Raw genomic sequence first — 17,788 nt, 5'->3', positions numbered from 1 at the left:
AATGCCTTCTCCGCATCCAAAGATAGTAGCAGAGAAGGCATCCGACAGGATTTGGCGTACTGTAGGACATTAACAACCCTTCTAGTGGCGTCAGACGCTTGTCGTCCCTTCGTAAAGCCTGTCTGCTCCGGCCCTATCAGGGATGGAAGAATAGGAAGAAGCCTGGAGGACAAAATTTTTGCATACAATTTCACATCAGTATTTAATAAGGAGATAGGCCGAAAATTGGCCGGCGTAGAAGGTTCTTTCCCAGGTTTTGGGATAGTAACTATATATGCCTTGAGCATCTCCGAAGGGAACGAGGCAGAGGACACCGCTGCAGAGTAAACCTCTTTCAGGGCTGGGGATAGAATTTGTGAGAAAACTTTATAGTAACAATTTGGTAGGCCATCCGGGCCAGGTGATTTCCCAGTCGGGAGGGTTCTAGTGATCCGTTGGATCTCAGGCTCGGTGATAGGTGAGTTGAGGATATCTAATTGATCTTTCGTTAGAGTAGGAAGGGAAAGGCCCGTAAAAAATTTTTGAATGTAGGACTCGGTGGGCTGTGGGGTGGTCGGGTCATTTTTAAGGTTGTAAAGGGAGGAATAGTAATCCGCAAAAGAATTTGCAATGTCTAAGGGGTTATATAGTTTACTATTGTCACTCTTGCGGATTAAAAAGGGGATATTAGATTTAGTTTTATGCTCTTTTAATCTCCGAGCAAGTAATTTGCCAGCCCTGTTGCCAGATGAGTAGTGTGACAATTTCAAATATTGGACATGTTTGTCGTATTGTTCTAGTAATAGGAGCCTGAGATCCGAACGAAGTTTATTTAATGCGTTCATCATTGCAGTAGTTTTGTTCGTTTTATTGTAGGATTCTAGCCGTCGGATATCCGATAGGAGGGAATATATCTTAGCTTTCTGAGCCTGTACATCCTTTGTACACTGTATTGACTTCACTGTATATGCTGATGGTTTCCTCCTGAATGTGATCTTTGTTTATTGTACAACTGCATCTGTGACACAATAAAATGTATTTTTCTGATTAAAAAAAAAAGAAGCAGCGGGGAATGTGCATTAAGTATAGATCCATAGACTGGATGTAGCACAAGTAGAGAGGTACTTGCACTACAGGCCCTTGGGTACAGCTTTCTCTCCAGCAAGGAGAACGTGCACAGCATAGTAATAATAGTACTAAATCTCCTAGAAGTCACAGGCAGCAGTCCCTGCCACATTGCAGATATACAGTTATGAAACACAGTGTATAGGAATGTCAACGAGCAATCACCTGCCAGGAAGTGCACAGATATTTTTTTCAAGAAGGACTTTGGACAAAAGGTAAATGCTTCAGGGTACTGCTTATGTAGAATTAATATATCTAGATGTTTCCTATAGGATAGAAATTCAGGTTCACTTTAATACTTCATAAAACTTTCCACACTTAGCTAAAACTTTAACAATACTTTTATAGCAAATTACTGTGAAATGCTATTTTTATCTGTTATAACTATGTTGATGAATTCAGGTTATAAATTACAATGAATCCAGTGAGAATTACAGCAGGGATTTGTGATCCCCAAATACAGTAAAACATTTAAATACATCTGATAAATGTATCTCTAATTAGTCTTCAGGCTTCTAAGCAGACCATGACTACTACAAGCCACCCAGTCAAACAATTTGCCATACAAAAGCATTTCCTGCAATGTGAGAAAAAAAAAGAAATGACCTGTTCTACAGCAAAAACACACCATAGCTCTTGGCTTTTACTTCTCACATGAGCTTTGAAGATCATAGAGCAAATATTTCACTCAAAATACATAACACCTGTATACTCAGCAAAGTAAAATTATAGTCTCGTCATTTTGTTTGAATCAGCATTGTTACTAGCTGTTATAATAAAATGAAGGAAGACAACTATTCAAGAATTACTGAAGTTTGGCTAATTGGAATAGACCACCTGCAAAGCACTAGAATTGTTCTCTTTGTTTTTTTTCTTATTATGTACATGATGATAGTAACAGGAAATCTTCTAATAATTTCAGTCATCACATCTGAACATTGTCTTCATTCTCCAATGTATATGTTCCTATGTAGTTTATCCTTATCAGAAGTTGCTTTTACTACCAATCTTATTCCTAAATTTTTACATGTTTTATGGGAGAATGGAGCTGCTATCCATCTAGGAAACTGTCTTGCACAGTTTTATTTGTGTGGATCATTGGGAGCAACAGAGTGCTTGCTGTTTGCATCCATGTCCTATGATCGATATTTGGCTATTTGCAAACCACTCCATTATTGTTCTGTGATGAGTTTTGCATTTTGTGTCAAACTTGTTCTGTTCTCATGGGGATGGGCCTTTACTAGCATGTCAATCACATTAATAATGGTTGCACAGTTACAATTTTGTGGACCTAAAATTATTGATCATTATTTCTGCGATTTTGCTCCCATACTAGAACTTTCTTGCTCAGACACCTATGCAGTTGAAATAGAGACCTTCATGTTTACATCTTCAGTGGCACTCTTTCCATTTTTATTTGTTATTGGAACTTACATTTGCATTATTACTACTATTCTGAATATCCCTTCATCCACAGGTAGATGGAAAACATTCTCCACATGCAGCTCCCACCTGGCTACAGTGTGCACATATTATGGAACACTTATTAGTCTCTATGCGATACCCGCACATACCTTTTCAAGCACAGTTAGTAAGACTTTATCTCTTATCTACACAGTTGTCACTCCCATGTTCAATCCCATAATATATAGCCTGAGAAACAAAAATATTAAATTAGGTATGCAAAAATGTTTGAGAAAATGTCTAATAAGGACAAAAAGGCATTTCTTGGGCCACTTCACACCTTAACCTTGTGTGACAGTAGGAGGCCCTGCCACTGGGAAAATGGTTAGAAAAAGGAAGTTTACCTTCCTTTCCAGTTTTTCTTTTCTTGCAGCATTTTGAGAGGTATTCCATTGTCGTTTACCTTTCTTCTTTTTTGTAGGTATTTTTTTAGCAATTTTTATTACTTTTTATGATCCTTTCCATCATCCCATTTTACCATATGCATGATGCTTGATATTAAACTAGATGGTTAGTTATTAATTTACTCCAACATATAATACGTATACAAGTTCCTTTGAACCTAATCTGACTCTCTTTTGTGATATATATTCATTAACTTTTCCTAGGAATTTCCTATACCTTTGTGTTGTTGAGCATATATATTTGTATTTTTTTGACTTTTTAAGATTTTGAATTTTGTTTAAAGTCAATACCATTTGCTAGACTCATAGAGTACATACAAATATATTTTCTATAACATAATTTTTTTCTGTTCATTCCAGCTTTTCTGTAGCCCAATATTATACATATTTATTTTTTTGTTTATTTTTTGGATGGGGCTGCTCATATTTTATATCAGTGATTGCTCCAACATTTTGACCAGTTTGACTTGTACTTTATTCTATTTCTTTTCTATCATCTTTAAATTATTTTGTATCATGTGGCAGCCAATGATGCACCTGTCTTGCTCAGAACTCCCATCCTGCGATTAAGCTTTGGTGGGTGAAGCAAAATGCATTGGGGGGCATGGCAAGGCTGGAGTCCAGGCTGAGGATGCCACTCCTTCCTTCACACAGGTCTGCTTTGTGATGTTATCTCACGGACACATGTTATGCCTTGCTGAAGCTTTGAGGCCGGACAGGCTCCCATCTGTTTTGGTGATTTCTACCTACCTCACTTATTCACTTAATGATAAATACAATAAGTGATTATAACCTTTTGCCTATATAAGAATGTAGCCAATGCTTTTGCATCTATTACTATTACAATCAATAACCAATGACAACTGTGCTTAAAAATAAATATCTAATTTAATTCATACAGAAAATAAAACGTTTGAGTAATCAATTATGACCAAATATAACATAGATGATAAACCTTAAAAACATATGTTACAAAGTGTTGCTAATGGACAAACACAATTGCAGAAAGAGGAAGTTACACACCAAGAAAGTAAAGGAGGTACATTACACAGAAAAACCTTATGTTCCCAAGCTGCTTTAAGATCACAAGCCAAAGAGACAGAGCCAGAGGTCTGTATTCTGATATATATACTTGCAAAGCCCACCACTCCTCACCCCTTCCAGGTAGAGACACTCCCTCTCACATATGCAAAGACATTGCTACATTCAGTCCGGGGGTGGGGAGATGAAGAGGGCTCTCTTATATTTCATCAACCGAGGTCATCACCTGTCATAGAAAAAGACAGACAGCCCCAGCTGCCTCCCCCCCCCCCCCCCACCCCACCACTTCAAATGTGCCTTTTAAAGAAATGACAACCCCAACAGAGTATCACACTGTCAGATAGCCACATAACTCCAAGGCTGGTTATAATGTCCTTTTATTACACCTGTTTTCAGTTTGTCCAGTCCCACAATACACAATACTGTTCATTTTCAGGTAAAAATATATCATATATTATAATAAAAATATCAATATTTCTACATAATTTACCCCTGGAGTTCATTCTTGAACTTATGCCCTCCCTCAATGATTTTGCACCCAGCCACAACAGCTCAGAAGGTCCAACCCCCCAACCACCACCACTGTGGCCTCCTCTTCTTTTCTTGAGTACAAAGCAAAGATGTTCTGGTGCCTCTGAGACTTCACATCTGGACCACAAGTGCCTATACTGCAATGTTTCCTTGTCCCTCGGCCTTGGAAGAGCGTAACTTCAACATCGATGGTGGGATCCTGGCATCTTTTAGTCTTGGAATTGCTGTGTGATGTTTGCAAAGATTGGATTGGACCGGAGATTGCACTTTTCAACATGGTTAAGGAAAATCCAGTTGTTACACCTTTGTCTTACGCTATGGCATGGTGATTGTTGTTGCTTCTTCAGGTGGTGGTAGGGAGGACCACCGGACAGTCGTGCATCAATACAAAAAGAAAAAGAGAGAATGTCAGTGTACAGTTATTGGAGGAATTTTAGATTGGATCAGGGGTTTGGCATTAAAACTACTTATAAGGGTTATAATATGGATGGGTAAAGTGTGATCCCCACAGGGTGCAGAGTCCGAGCAACAGACGATATTTGACAGAGCCCATGAAGGTAGGGATAGTCAATGCTGCATGCCAGTACCAGGTCCCAGTCCCTGGGTTCACCACACTTGCTCATGGGGCTCAGATAAAAACATTAGGCAGATTGAGGGATGTAAAATTACAATAAGGCATAACACCCGAATGTCCAGGGATACCCTGGTTTCAACTGTTGTGAAACATGTTACTCATATGTCTCAGGAAACCATTATAAGCCTGTGGGTCCCCACCCAACTTTTGAAGCTGAGTCAGGCAAGAAGGCCAAAGCCTTACAATTCACAGCTCCTCTGTGATATTCAAACAAAAGTTCCAGAAGATGAATGCATTTACTTTTAAAGGTATAGGGAAAAATGATCAGCTAATGGACTGGTAACATCATTTAAAGTAATTAAAGATAAGTATATGTAACAAAGAAAGTACAAAAGAGAAAGAAGAGAAAAAATAAATACATACATTATATATAAATACATAAATAAAAAACATACAGGTTTAATGCTGTTTCAGTCAAGACTGTTTATCCCACACATTTCACTTTATGTCAATTGTCAAAGAACATTGAATCTGTAGTCATATATTTTTTATTTTTTCACAATGCATAACTGTCTTGAAAAAGTATTACACAATGCCTTGAAAAATAATACATTGCATCTGTTGCAGCAGCAACTTAGTAAAAAAAAAAAAAAAAAAATAGATAATTCCTCTCCCACATTAGTGATCAACAGGTGAACAGAATCACTGTCACTATAAATTTGCAAGTCAGGTACAAAAAAATAATGAAAAGACGAGAATAAAACATCTGTTGCCAAGCTGTTGCCAAAAAAAACCTTTTAGAATTTAGTCAAACCTGACTGCACTTTATTACTTTAGAGGCTTCTCCCTAAAATAGAAAAAAATATATATATAACGTCTTTTTTTCCTCTAACTTTATTGTTTTAGGGCTTCTTTGAAATTTGCACATTACTTTACATCTGTCTCTCAATAGTTACCCAAACCAAAACAGCAAACAGGGTGGAGTTTAGGAAAGCTGGGGCCCTAGGACTGAATCTAAATAAACTTTTCCCATTAACCACATCCCTACCCGTCCATATGACATCATATAACTTCCACAGGTGGGAGCTCCCATCCTGGGTGGGCATTATATGACGTAGTTGGCTTCCTGGTGGTATACGGGGTGCAGCGTCACTTGGGAGCCGACAGGCATGTCCAGCAGCCACGTTGACCGCCGGGCACCCGCAATTGCTGGTGAAAGAGCAGGAAGGTGGATCTGTGTGTGTAATCTGTGTGTGGATCTGTCAGTGGAGAAGAGACAGATTGTGTGTTCCTAGTATATAGGAACACCAATCAGTCTCCTCCCCTAGTCAGTCCCACCCCCCAGTTAGAATCACTCCATAGGTAACACATTTAACCCCTTGATCACCCCCTAGTGTTAACGCCTTCCCTGCGAGTGACATTTGCACACTAATCAGTGCATATTTATTGTCATAAACCATTGTCAATGGTCACAAAATAGTGCCAAAAGTCTCTAATCTCTCCACTGCAATGTCACATTCAGGATAAAAATTACAGATCTAGTAAAAAAAAAAAAAAATTATAATAAAAATGCCATAAATCTATCCCCATTTTGTAGGTGCAAACCAATCAATATACACTTATTGCGATTTTTTTTTTACCAAAAATGTAGAAGAATACATCGGCCTAAACTGAGGAACCTTAGCTTGAGATATTTGGATTCATCTATTTTGATCTTGAGATATCACCCAAATCATCCACCCCAGCCAGGTCCTATCCTTTCCCCATTAGGTGATCCCTGCAAAAACTCATTTATTTAGGGAAGCCTACACTGCCCCCTCCTACAACTTTGCCTCAGCCAGCTTCATCAGATAATTCCCCCGGCAGCTATTACCTTTTTGTACCACCTCCTCCCCTTAGATTATATACCACTTATATTATGAACCCTTCTGTTAACGCCCTGCACAAACTGTTGGTGCTGTCTAAATCTGATTGCCCAAAGTCTAACTACCAATCTTTTAACTTTGCCCCAAAGTTTCAGGAAGTGTAAGGGGGTGCCAGTTTTGATATAAAGCCTTTTCTCAGGGGTAATAGGGGTAGGTCCTGGTGTTCCTGCTTTATGCATGTCAAGGACAAAAGAAGATGTACTGTCAGGAACTTACCAGCAATGGACAGGCACAGCTGCGTTCACACAGGCGTCGGCGTGTGTTTCCTGCGCGTTCGTGTACGCGTTCGCGTGCGCGTTCGTTTATGCGTTAGTATGCACGTTCGTGAGTGGCGTTCGTGCGCGCGCTCGTTCGCGTGGTCGTGAGTGGCGTTCGTGCGCTACTTCCCGCCACTGAACGCTTAAAGGTTCCTCAAGTGCGTCGGTGCGGCGCTGTTTCGTCTCAGCTCCTGTGTACCTGAATACCTGATTCTGAACCTGATCACCTGCTACCGTTACCGACCCGGCTTGCTTGACTTCTCTGCCTTCTCCAAACCCGACCCGGCCCGCCTGACCTCGCTACCTCTCCTGCCTACGATTCCGTTGCCGACCTCTGCCAGTTTTACCGACACCTCTTTGCCTCCTGTTACCACCTGCCTACTTACCTTGACCCGGACCGTCTGACTCTGCTCCAGCCTGCTGCCTGTTCAGCCCTCGGCTTCTGAAGCTACTGTCTGCATTTCTCAGCCTTCCAGCAACCTCCAGTCGCTCAGCCTTCCAGAGGAACCTCCGCTCTGTTACCAGCTCCAGCGGTCCTATCCAGCAGGCACTCCTACCCACTGTGCTCTCGAGACCGCTGTCTCCATTCCAGCGGCTCCTGAACCAGCGTTGTAAGAGAGGTCTCCTCCTACAAGTCGGGCTTCCACACCTGGACCCTAACAGTACGAAACAGCCATGACTGAGCCCGCAGGAGAGACCTCTCCCATGAAGGATATCTGCACGCATCTGTCAGCCCTTACCCAAGCTGTAAAATCGCTGCAGGATGGCTACGCCAGACTTGAAGGACAGGTCCAGAACCTTACTGATACTGGTCACGCGGCTCCTGCTCCTTCCTCCCCATCAGTACAGCCTGCCGCCTCACCATCCGTTGTCATGCTTCCACCTGAACCAAGGGTACCCATCCCAGAGAGGTTCTCTGGGGATCGCACCAAATTTCGGGCCTTTCGGAACGCTTGTCAACTGTATTTCGCCCTACAACCACGGACTTTCTCCCTAGAAATCACTAAAGTAGGATTTGTAATCTCCCTCCTGCAAGGAGAACCCCAGACCTGGGCCCACCGCTTACTTGAAGGAGATTCAGTCTCGACCTTCTCTCTGCAATCCTTTTTTGAGGCCATGGCCCAGCTTTACGAGGACCCCCAAAGGACTGCCACGGCTGAGTCTGCCCTGTTTGCGCTCCAGCAGAGCCGCAGACCAGCCGAGGATTATGTTATGGACTTTCGACGCTGGAGCGCAGACACGGAATGGAATGATGCGGCTTTGAGACATCAATTTCGCATGGGGTTATCCGAGGGGCTTAAGGATGAACTTGCTCGAGTCGGCATACCAGAAACTCTGGAGGCCCTGATCACCTTGGCAATCCAGATTGACCGTCGTCTCCGGGAGCGAAGATCAGAGCGCTCCGCCCAGCAAGGCCGCCCAGTTTGGATGACAGCGAAAGCCCCAATGCCTGCTTCCCGTTATGTACCTCCGACCAGCTCCATTCCGCCCTGTACGACTCCTGACACCTCTGAGCCCATGCAATTGGGACTAATGCGCCCTGCATTACTCCCAGAAGAACGCGCACGTCGTCGGCAGCAGAATCTCTGCCTCTACTGTGGTGGTTCGGGCCACTATGTCTTTAACTGCCCTGTCAAGACAAGTAAGTGTCTATCTTCTGCTTCTGCCAGTCTCTCTGCATTGTCTGCCAATTCAACCCACCTTGCTGTTCCTCTTTTACTACAGCTCCAAGGAAGGGCGGTGACAGTCAACGCTATCATTGACTCCGGGGCGTGCAGCTGCTTTATTGATTCCACCTTTGCTGGCCAACAGGGCATCCCGTTACGAGGCAAGGCTCATGAACTTTCAGTTTTCCTGGCCGATGGGTCTAGCATCAGTTCTGGGAAGGTAATCCAAGAGACTCTTCCCCTGCCTGTCACCATCTCCTCTCTGCACAAGGAATTCCTGACCCTTGATGTAATCTCCTCTCCAATGTTCCCGATCATTCTGGGCATACCCTGGCTCCAAGCCCATAACCCCTACATCAATTGGGTTACTAGAGAAGTCACGTTTCCTTCTTCCTATTGTTTGAAGCACTGCCTAACAGACTCCACCAAACCTTCTGCCACCCTTTTATGTGTAGACTCTGATCAAGATCTACTTCAGACTGTACCCAAGCATTACCACGACTTTATTGATGTTTTCAGTAAGAAGGGAGCAGACACTCTACCTCCTCACCGCCCCTATGATTGTCCGATTGAACTACTCCCTGGGGCCGAGATCCCTTTCGGACGCATTTTCCCTCTATCAGAAAAGGAGCAGGGGGCACTTAAGACCTACTTGGACGAGAACCTAGAGAAGGGGTTCATTCGTCCTTCAACTTCCCCAGCAGGAGCTGGAATCTTTTTCATCACTAAAAAAGATCAGACCCTCCGACCATGTGTGGACTATAGAGAGTTAAACAAGATTACGGTTAAGAACCGCTACCCCTTACCTTTGATACCCGAACTCTTCCAGAGACTGAGGTCCGCTATCATATTCACCAAGCTTGACCTAAGAGGAGCGTATAACCTAGTTCGCATTCAGGCCGGGCATGAATGGAAGACAGCCTTCCGGACCCGATTTGGGCATTATGAATACCTAGTAATGCCCTTCGGGCTCTGCAACGCCCCGGCCACGTTCCAACACCTAATTAATGACGTATTCAGGGATTTTCTTGATGTATTCGTGATTGTCTACCTGGACGACATCTTAATATTTTCCAGCTCTCTCGATCAGCATCGGGAACATGTCCGCAAGGTCCTAAACCGTCTTCGCCAACATCGACTCTACGCAAAGGCTGAGAAATGCGAATTCGAGTTACAGAGCATCCGATTCCTGGGACTAGTGATTTCCCCAACGGGCATCAAGATGGATCCCCAGAAAGTGTCTGCTGTGCTAGACTGGCCAGCGCCTCCGGATAAGAAGGGCGTGCAACGCTTCATCGGCTTCGCAAATTTCTATAGAAAATTCATAAGAGGCTTTTCAGCTATAATTGCGCCCATCACGCAACTGACCAAACAAAACTCTCGCTTCTGCTGGACTCAGGAGGCCCAGAGTGCCTTTGAAGAACTTAAAAGACTTTTCACGTCTGCCCCAATTCTCAGTCACCCGGACCCGTCTCTACCCTTCATCCTCGAAGTAGACGCTTCTGAAGTGGCCGTAGGAGCGGTCATCTCCCAACGTCGAGGCAACAAGGACCTAATGCACCCTGTGGGGTTCTTCTCCAGGAAACTCTCTTCCGCAGAGAGAAATTACGACGTGGGCGACCGAGAATTGCTTGCTATTAAAGCTGCCTTGGAGGAATGGAGATATCTATTGGAGGGCGCTGCTCACCCGGTACTAATATATACAGATCATAAGAACTTAGAGTACCTAAGGTCTGCCAAGCGACTAAGACCCCGACAAGCCCGCTGGGCCCTGTTCTTCTCACGTTTCTCCTTTCATATCACGTACCGGCCCGGATCGAAGAACGTGAAACCAGATGCGCTGTCACGAATGTATGACAACCCAAAGGACTCATCTGTTCCTGATACAATCCTGCCTGCCGGAAATTTTTTACTTTTACAGTCAGACCTTCTCTCTCTGATCAAGGAAGCATCCTCTGACTCCTCAAAACCCCCCGGAATCACCTTAGTGTCCAGAGACGGCCTGTTCTGGAGGGGAAGTCAAGTCTTTGTCCCCAAGGATGTTCGAGTCAAAGTATTGTCCCTTCTTCATGACCACCCGCTGGCAGGCCACTTTGGGGTCTGTAAGACCCTTGAGCTCGTACAACGCACGTTCTGGTGGCCCAATCTGAAGGACTTTTGCGAAAAGTACGTCAGCTCCTGTCCCGTTTGTATTCAGAACAAGACGCCAAGGAATCAGGCTTGGGGACTGCTAAAACCCTTACCTGTGCCCGACAGACCCTGGAAAATGATTAGCATGGACTTCATTGTCGAGCTCCCATGTTCTGAGGGGTGCTCGACCATCTTTGTGGTTGTAGACCGGCTATCCAAAATGGCCAATTTCTTACCCCTAAAAGGGACCCCATCTGCTGTGGAGACTGCCCACGTATTCATTAAGGAGATTGTGAGGTTACACGGAATTCCAGCAAATATAGTCTCCGACAGAGGAGTGCAGTTCACCTCACGTTTCTGGAGGGCCCTGTGTGAAATCCTGAAAATTGAGCTGGCCCTGTCCTCGGCCTATCATCCCCAAACTAATGGGCAGACAGAAAGGACCAACCAGACTCTTGAACAGTACATTAGGTGCTTCACATCATTCGTACAGGATGATTGGGTGTCCCTGCTGCCTTTGGCAGAATTTGCCTACAACAATGCTTGTCTTTCGGCCACCGGTCAGTCCCCTTTTTTCGCCAATTATGGCTTTCATTTAACCTTTTTGCCTGACTTTTTTTCAGAAACCTCAGTTCCAGCGGTCCAGGAGACAGTGGACTTCCTCAGCCACAATAACCGGGTGTTGCAGGAGGCAGTGGCTAAGGCCCAGGCAGACAGTAAGAGAGCCTTTGACCGGAGAAGAAGAGGGGAACTGACCCTACAACCTGGCGACCAGGTATGGCTTTCTACCAATAACATTAAAATGGCTTGTCCTTCCAGGAAACTTGCACCTAAATTTATGGGACCATTTCCGGTAAAGAGGAAAATTAATGAAGTTTCCTATGAGTTAACCCTGCCCGAGTCGCTTAGGATTCACCCTGTGTTTCACGTGTCACTGCTGAAACCTGCCGTCCCTGATCCTTTTCCTGATAGAGGAACTAGACCTCCAGAGCCCATCCTAGTGGATGGAAATGAGGAATACGAGGTGGAGGCCATCCTCGATTGCAGAAGAAGACAGGGACGTATTCAGTTTTTGATCAAATGGAAGGGGTTTGGGCCGGAGAACAATTCCTGGGAGCCTGACAGCAATATCCATGCCAGGCGGTTAATTCGTGCATACTTGTCTGCCCATCCAGAAAAGAGGGACCTGTTGGGCATCCGGAGGCTGCCCCTTGGGAGGGGGCAATGTCAGGAACTTACCAGCAATGGACAGGCACAGCTGCGTTCACACAGGCGTTGGCGCGTGTTTCCTGCGCGTTCGTGTACGCGTTCGCGTGCGCGTTCGTTTACGCGTTAGTATGCACGTTCGTGAGTGGCGTTCGTGCGCGCGCTCGTTCGCGTGGTCGTGAGTGGCGTTCGTGCGCTACTTCCCGCCACTGAACGTTTAAAGGTTCCTCAAGTGCGTCGGTGCGGCGCTGTTTTGTCTCAGCTCCTGTGTACCTGAATACCTGATTCTGAACCTGATCACCTGCTACCGTTACCGACCCGGCTTGCTTGACTTCTCTGCCTTCTCCAAACCCGACCCGGCCCGCCTGACCTCGCTACCTCTCCTGCCTACGATTCCGTTGCCGACCTCTGCCAGTTTTACCGACACCTCTTTGCCTCCTGTTACCACCTGCCTACTTACCTTGACCCGGATCGTCTGACTCTGCTCCCGCCTGCTGCCTGTTCAGCCCTCGGCTTCTGAAGCTACTGTCTGCATTTCTCAGCCTTCCAGCAACCTCCAGTCGCTCAGCCTTCCAGAGGAACCTCCGCTCTGTTACCAGCTCCAGCGGTCCTATCCAGCAGGCACTCCTACCCACTGTGCTCTCGAGACCGCTGTCTCCATTCCAGCGGCTCCTGAACCAGCGTTGTAAGAGAGGTCTCATCCTACAAGTCGGGCTTCCACACCTGGACCCTAACATGTACAATAGACTTCCATGGTAGTGTACTGCACAGAGTACAATTTAATCTGATGTAGAATACAGTGCATCACTAGACATGTGATACTAGCACCAGTACCCTGCCCTGGAGTATTTTTAAATTTGTTTGGGACACATGGGGTCACTACCTCAGGATCCATTAGACATAACCCCTTCCTGTGCCAGCATTGCTGTATCATGATTCTGTCCTGTTTTCCTTGACATAGCACAAATACTTGCTTTCTCCAGCACTCATCGGTATCAATCATCTGAGGTTGTCCAGATTCATGGACCATCACAACATGATGTGCTCTAGGGTGCAACACAGAAGAATCTGATAGGATAGTACACAAATTGACTAAGGTATATGCACAATGTTCAGTCCTGGCAATCAGGGATTAGAACAGAGCAAGTCAGGTTCTGACAACCATGGATCTGAGTCATCCACCAATCCATATAACTCATAGTAAACTTGGATACTAACCCCACCTCCCTGTCTTTGCAAAGTGGAAATTGTCCCACTGAGAAAGAGGCAAACACTTCAGGGTCCTGGAGCACCTCTCATTGTACCTGGGTGCTGGACAGAGCAAGTTGGATTTCCTAACCCCTACACCGACATGTAGCACATGACCTCCCAATGTATTCCTGAGTATCTCCAGCTCAATAGTATTTAAGGCACCCAGTGCCACATCCCTGGCTCCAAAGGCAGTCTCCATTAAGCCTCTCTTTAACCTAAGTATGGAAATTAGTCTGAATACCTGGATTGAAAACAACCTTTCAACATGTACACTTGATTCTTTATAAAGGCCACACACATTTTTAACTCCTTTATCAATCCGGCAATCAGGCAATGTTATCCTTCACCCATACAACATAAACTGCCTACACTATTCAGACAGAACTCACATGAATGACAGGGGCATCGTGCAGCACTGGGGCGCTGGTCTTGCTGGCATGCAGGACACAGAATACTAGTCAAGGTACACAAGGAGGCTAGGATAGGAAGGAAACCTATGGGTACTAACTGAGGAAAATACAGCATGCCCACACATATAACAAAGTTGAGGGCCATTGGAACAGCCAAGGCACAGAGTCCAAAGCTGGTCACACACCATACAACTCTTATACAATTTTCATGTACAACTCTTCTCCCGGTTCACCAAAACCATACAATACGAGGCCAGCCTTCAACAGCGTTCCCACCCTTGACTCCTCTGTAGCCCCCCCCCCCCCCCCAAGAGACTGCAGACGTGATAAAAGAGATGAACACAGACTGTGCAGATATGATACAGGAGATTGTCACAGACTGTGCGGACATGATACAAGAAATGGTCAGAGACTGTACGGACATGATATAAGAAATGGTGAGATACTGTGCAGACATGAAATAGGAGCTGGTCAGAGACTGTGCGGACATGATACAAAATATGGTCAGAGACTGTGCGGACATGATACATGAGATGGTCAGAGACTGTGAGGACATGATACAGGAGATGGTCAGAGAATATGCGGACATGATACAGGAGATGGTCAGAGACTGTGCAGACATGATACAGAAGACGGTCAGAAACTGTGCGGACATGATACAGGAGACAGTCAGAGATTGTGCGGATATGATACAGGAGACAGTCAGAGACTGTGTGGATATGATATAGGAGATGGTCAAAGACTGTTCAGACAGGATATAGGAGATGGTCATAGATTGTGCAGACATGATACAGGAGATGGTCAGAGACTGTGCAGACATGCTACAGAAGATGGTCAGAGAGTGCAAACATGCTGCAGAAGATGGTCAGAGACTGTGCGGATATAAGACAGGAGATGGTCTTAGACTGTGCAGACAGGCACCAAACACTAGAGCCATAGCCACTGATTATCCCACCACAGACAGGGTGTAAAGCAGACAGATGATCCCTCTATACACTTCTTGGTTCCTACTACAAGCAGTGAAGCAGGAGAAGCCGACACATTCACTTTGAGCGCCATTCTGTTAGATGTAGTCTCTGCAGAGTGCAGGCACCGGTGGGCCAAGTCTAGTGTGTGGTGTGAAGAACTACAACTCCCACCATGCAATGTGGTGCTGGGACAAGGTCTTTCAGTGTTCAGGATGAAGGTGTTGAACTGCGCCCCCCCCTCCCGCTCGTGGGGAGGGTGCTTTGGGGTAGCTCCATGTTGATGGAGAGAAGGAACTCATCCCCACAACCCTTGTCTGGTGGTTGTGGGGCTTATCGGAATCTGTAAGCCCCCTTTAACAAGGGGACCCCCAGATCCTGACCTCCCTGCGTGAATTGGCTTTGGCCGCTGATTGAAAGAAAGTTCTCTAGCATGGTCAGTCGACAGAAGTTGATCTACTGATTGATTTCTGTTGAACAGAAAGGGGGAAGGCCACACACAGAAATGTGTTTGGTCCCTACTGAACTGGCCTATTTTTGGTCTGTGCTCTGTGTGGCTGTGAAGGAAGAATGGTGTAATCAGAGAGAGAGAGGGCAACTCTGGTGCTAAATCTTGTGTTCTATTGCCAGCCTAAAATTCTGATTCCTTGTTATATATTAGCAGCTACATACCGATATCCCAAAATGATTGATAATGTGTCACTGCAGAAAGGTTTTTTACATTTATAACTGAATATGTCACTGATCACTGGCTTGGAACTTTATTCTAGCAGACCCTCATTCAATGACCAGCAAAGTTTTCTGAGCCTGGGAAGTAGTGTAGTTGTCCTGATATGTGATCTCATCAGAGTTGCAGGATACTGATAATTTAACAGCAATCTGCAAACACCGATTGCAGGCTGACACAGACAAGATGTTTCACAAATCTGGTATTTCTGACACTAATCCAGCTTGTTCTGCAAATGCATTAGCACCTCACCTTACTAGCAGCTTCCATGGATTGAATGAAGAGCTTGTGAGCTGGTCTGGGGAGAGCTCTGGTGACTGCTGGGCTGGACAATGATCTGTGCTGCAGAGTGTGCAGTGTCATGAACTTTCTCAGCCTGCTCCACTCACCTCTACTGCTTCTTAGACTGTGCAACCCCAATCCAGCCAGGCAAACCTAAGAGGATCATCCTTCTCCTGTATGCACACTGGTATGGCTGCAGCTACAGAGAGGAGGAACGTAGTGTGCACAGACACAACCTCAGCTCAGGCCATTACTCCCACACATGATGAGCATAGTGCATCTCGCAATCCGGTGCCCCCGAAGCAGAGCACCTGTATGCGGCAAGCCATCTCTCCCCGAGCAAAGGCTCGTCGCCACCTTGTGGTACTTGGCGACGGGGAGAAGTCTCTAGTACCGGAAGTTCACAACTGGGATCTCCCCCAAGCTCTGGGAATTATTATTCCAGAGACCTGTTCTTCCATAATTCAGGTCCCTCAGAAGGACTATATTAGAGTACCGTATTTATCGGCGTATAACACGCACTTTTCCCCCTTAAAATCGGGGGAAAGACGTGGGTGCGTGTTATACACCGATCCCCACTGTCTGTGAGGCTAAAATACTGAGCGGCGCCGAAAAAGACAGAGCGGCGCCGGAAAAGACAGAGCGGCAAAAAGACCAAGCCGTCTGCTCAGCTCCGAGCCGACTCTACTCTACTGGCGAAAAAGACCGAGCCGACTCTACTGTGTATTCGGCTTGGCTCGGCTCGCAGTCCCGCCCAGTATTTTCGCTCCAGAAACAGCAGGGAGGCGGGACTACGAGCGGAGCCGAGCAGACGGCGCTCGCTCGGTCTGTCTCGGTGGCAGGATATTTAAACATGGGCAAGGCTGCAAACAGCGCTGGGGAGCTGGAAATGACACTGGCAAGCTGCAAATGACACTCTGCAAGGCTGCAAACAGCGATGGGCAAGCTGCAAATGACACTGATCATTCTGCAATTATGGACAAGGCTGCAGATGCACACCGATAAGGCTGCATTGACGGGCATTTAAATGTAAGTTTTTTTTCCCTTAAACTTCCCTCCTAAAACTTTTTCCCTAAAATGCCCTCCTAAACTTGGGGTGTGTGTTATACGCTGGTGCGTGTTATACCCCGATAAATACGGTAAGTTTTATCCTTCAACATCTCATTCTATGTATTTAATGTTTGCTAATATATTGTATTCATTTCATCATTCCATAATTACCATGATTGTAACATGCTGTGAATGTCCTCTTTGTCCTCATGCATGCTGTAAGATTTTAATGCTCCTTTTTTGTCCTTCATACATATTTTCCTTCACTAACCTCCCCAGCATGCTATCCTGGGCCCATACACACCTAGCCTAGTCACTTAACAATGTATTTTGTCAGCTTTTTTGTAGTGCTTACCCTAAATAACCCCGACAATGTGTTAAAATATTATTGTTGTCCTTAAATTCAGGAATTCTGGCTTTTTTTGAGGCCCAAACTCATTTTTAACCCTCCCTCCCTCCCAATTGCTAAGTCAACCAATACCAATACCAATACTCTATCTGCTGACTTTGACAAACCCATGCACACTATACCTACCTCTTTTGTGTTCATATTTATGGATGAATTCACCAAAGCATGTAGTGCAAGTGCCTGCCTGAATACTTTCAAATGGTACTGTTTAAAGTTTTGTTTTCCTATTATCTTGATAGGTAATTGCAGAATGTAAAAATGTGCTTCAATTTGGACAGTGTTTTTTTCATATTTTTGGATAATGACATGTCTTACCTGTCCAGTGGGCTTCCAATAGGCTAAGTAAGGAGGGGATGGCCAAAGTAACGCACATTATTTATGCATTCAGCTC

General features: G+C 45.2%; 1 protein-coding gene across 1 annotated transcript; it reads left to right on the top strand.

Moving 5' to 3' along the window:
* The first annotated feature begins 1,622 nt into the window (after positions 1–1,622).
* LOC143939957 (olfactory receptor 11L1-like) lies at positions 1,623–4,035 on the top strand. The gene has a single exon (XM_077461050.1). It carries the CDS (start codon positions 1,885–1,887, stop codon positions 2,851–2,853), a length of 969 nt encoding a protein of 322 aa, XP_077317176.1. The 5' UTR covers positions 1,623–1,884; the 3' UTR covers positions 2,854–4,035.
* The last annotated feature ends 13,753 nt before the right edge of the window (positions 4,036–17,788 follow it).

This window comes from Lithobates pipiens, unplaced genomic scaffold (assembly GCF_037356315.1).
Source record: "Lithobates pipiens isolate NorthernLeopardFrog02 unplaced genomic scaffold, aLitPip1_a1.2 Scaffold_3, whole genome shotgun sequence".
Classification (NCBI taxonomy): domain Eukaryota; kingdom Metazoa; phylum Chordata; class Amphibia; order Anura; family Ranidae; genus Lithobates; species Lithobates pipiens.
The sequence above is the reverse complement of the archived record's forward strand: the minus strand, read 5'-3'. Positions and strand labels throughout refer to the sequence as shown.

What these genes read in the sequence shown, in the direction of transcription:
- LOC143939957 (XM_077461050.1), top strand. Translation starts at nt 1,885, where the DNA reads ATGAAGGAAGACAACTATTCAAGAATTACTGAAGTTTGGCTAATTGGA.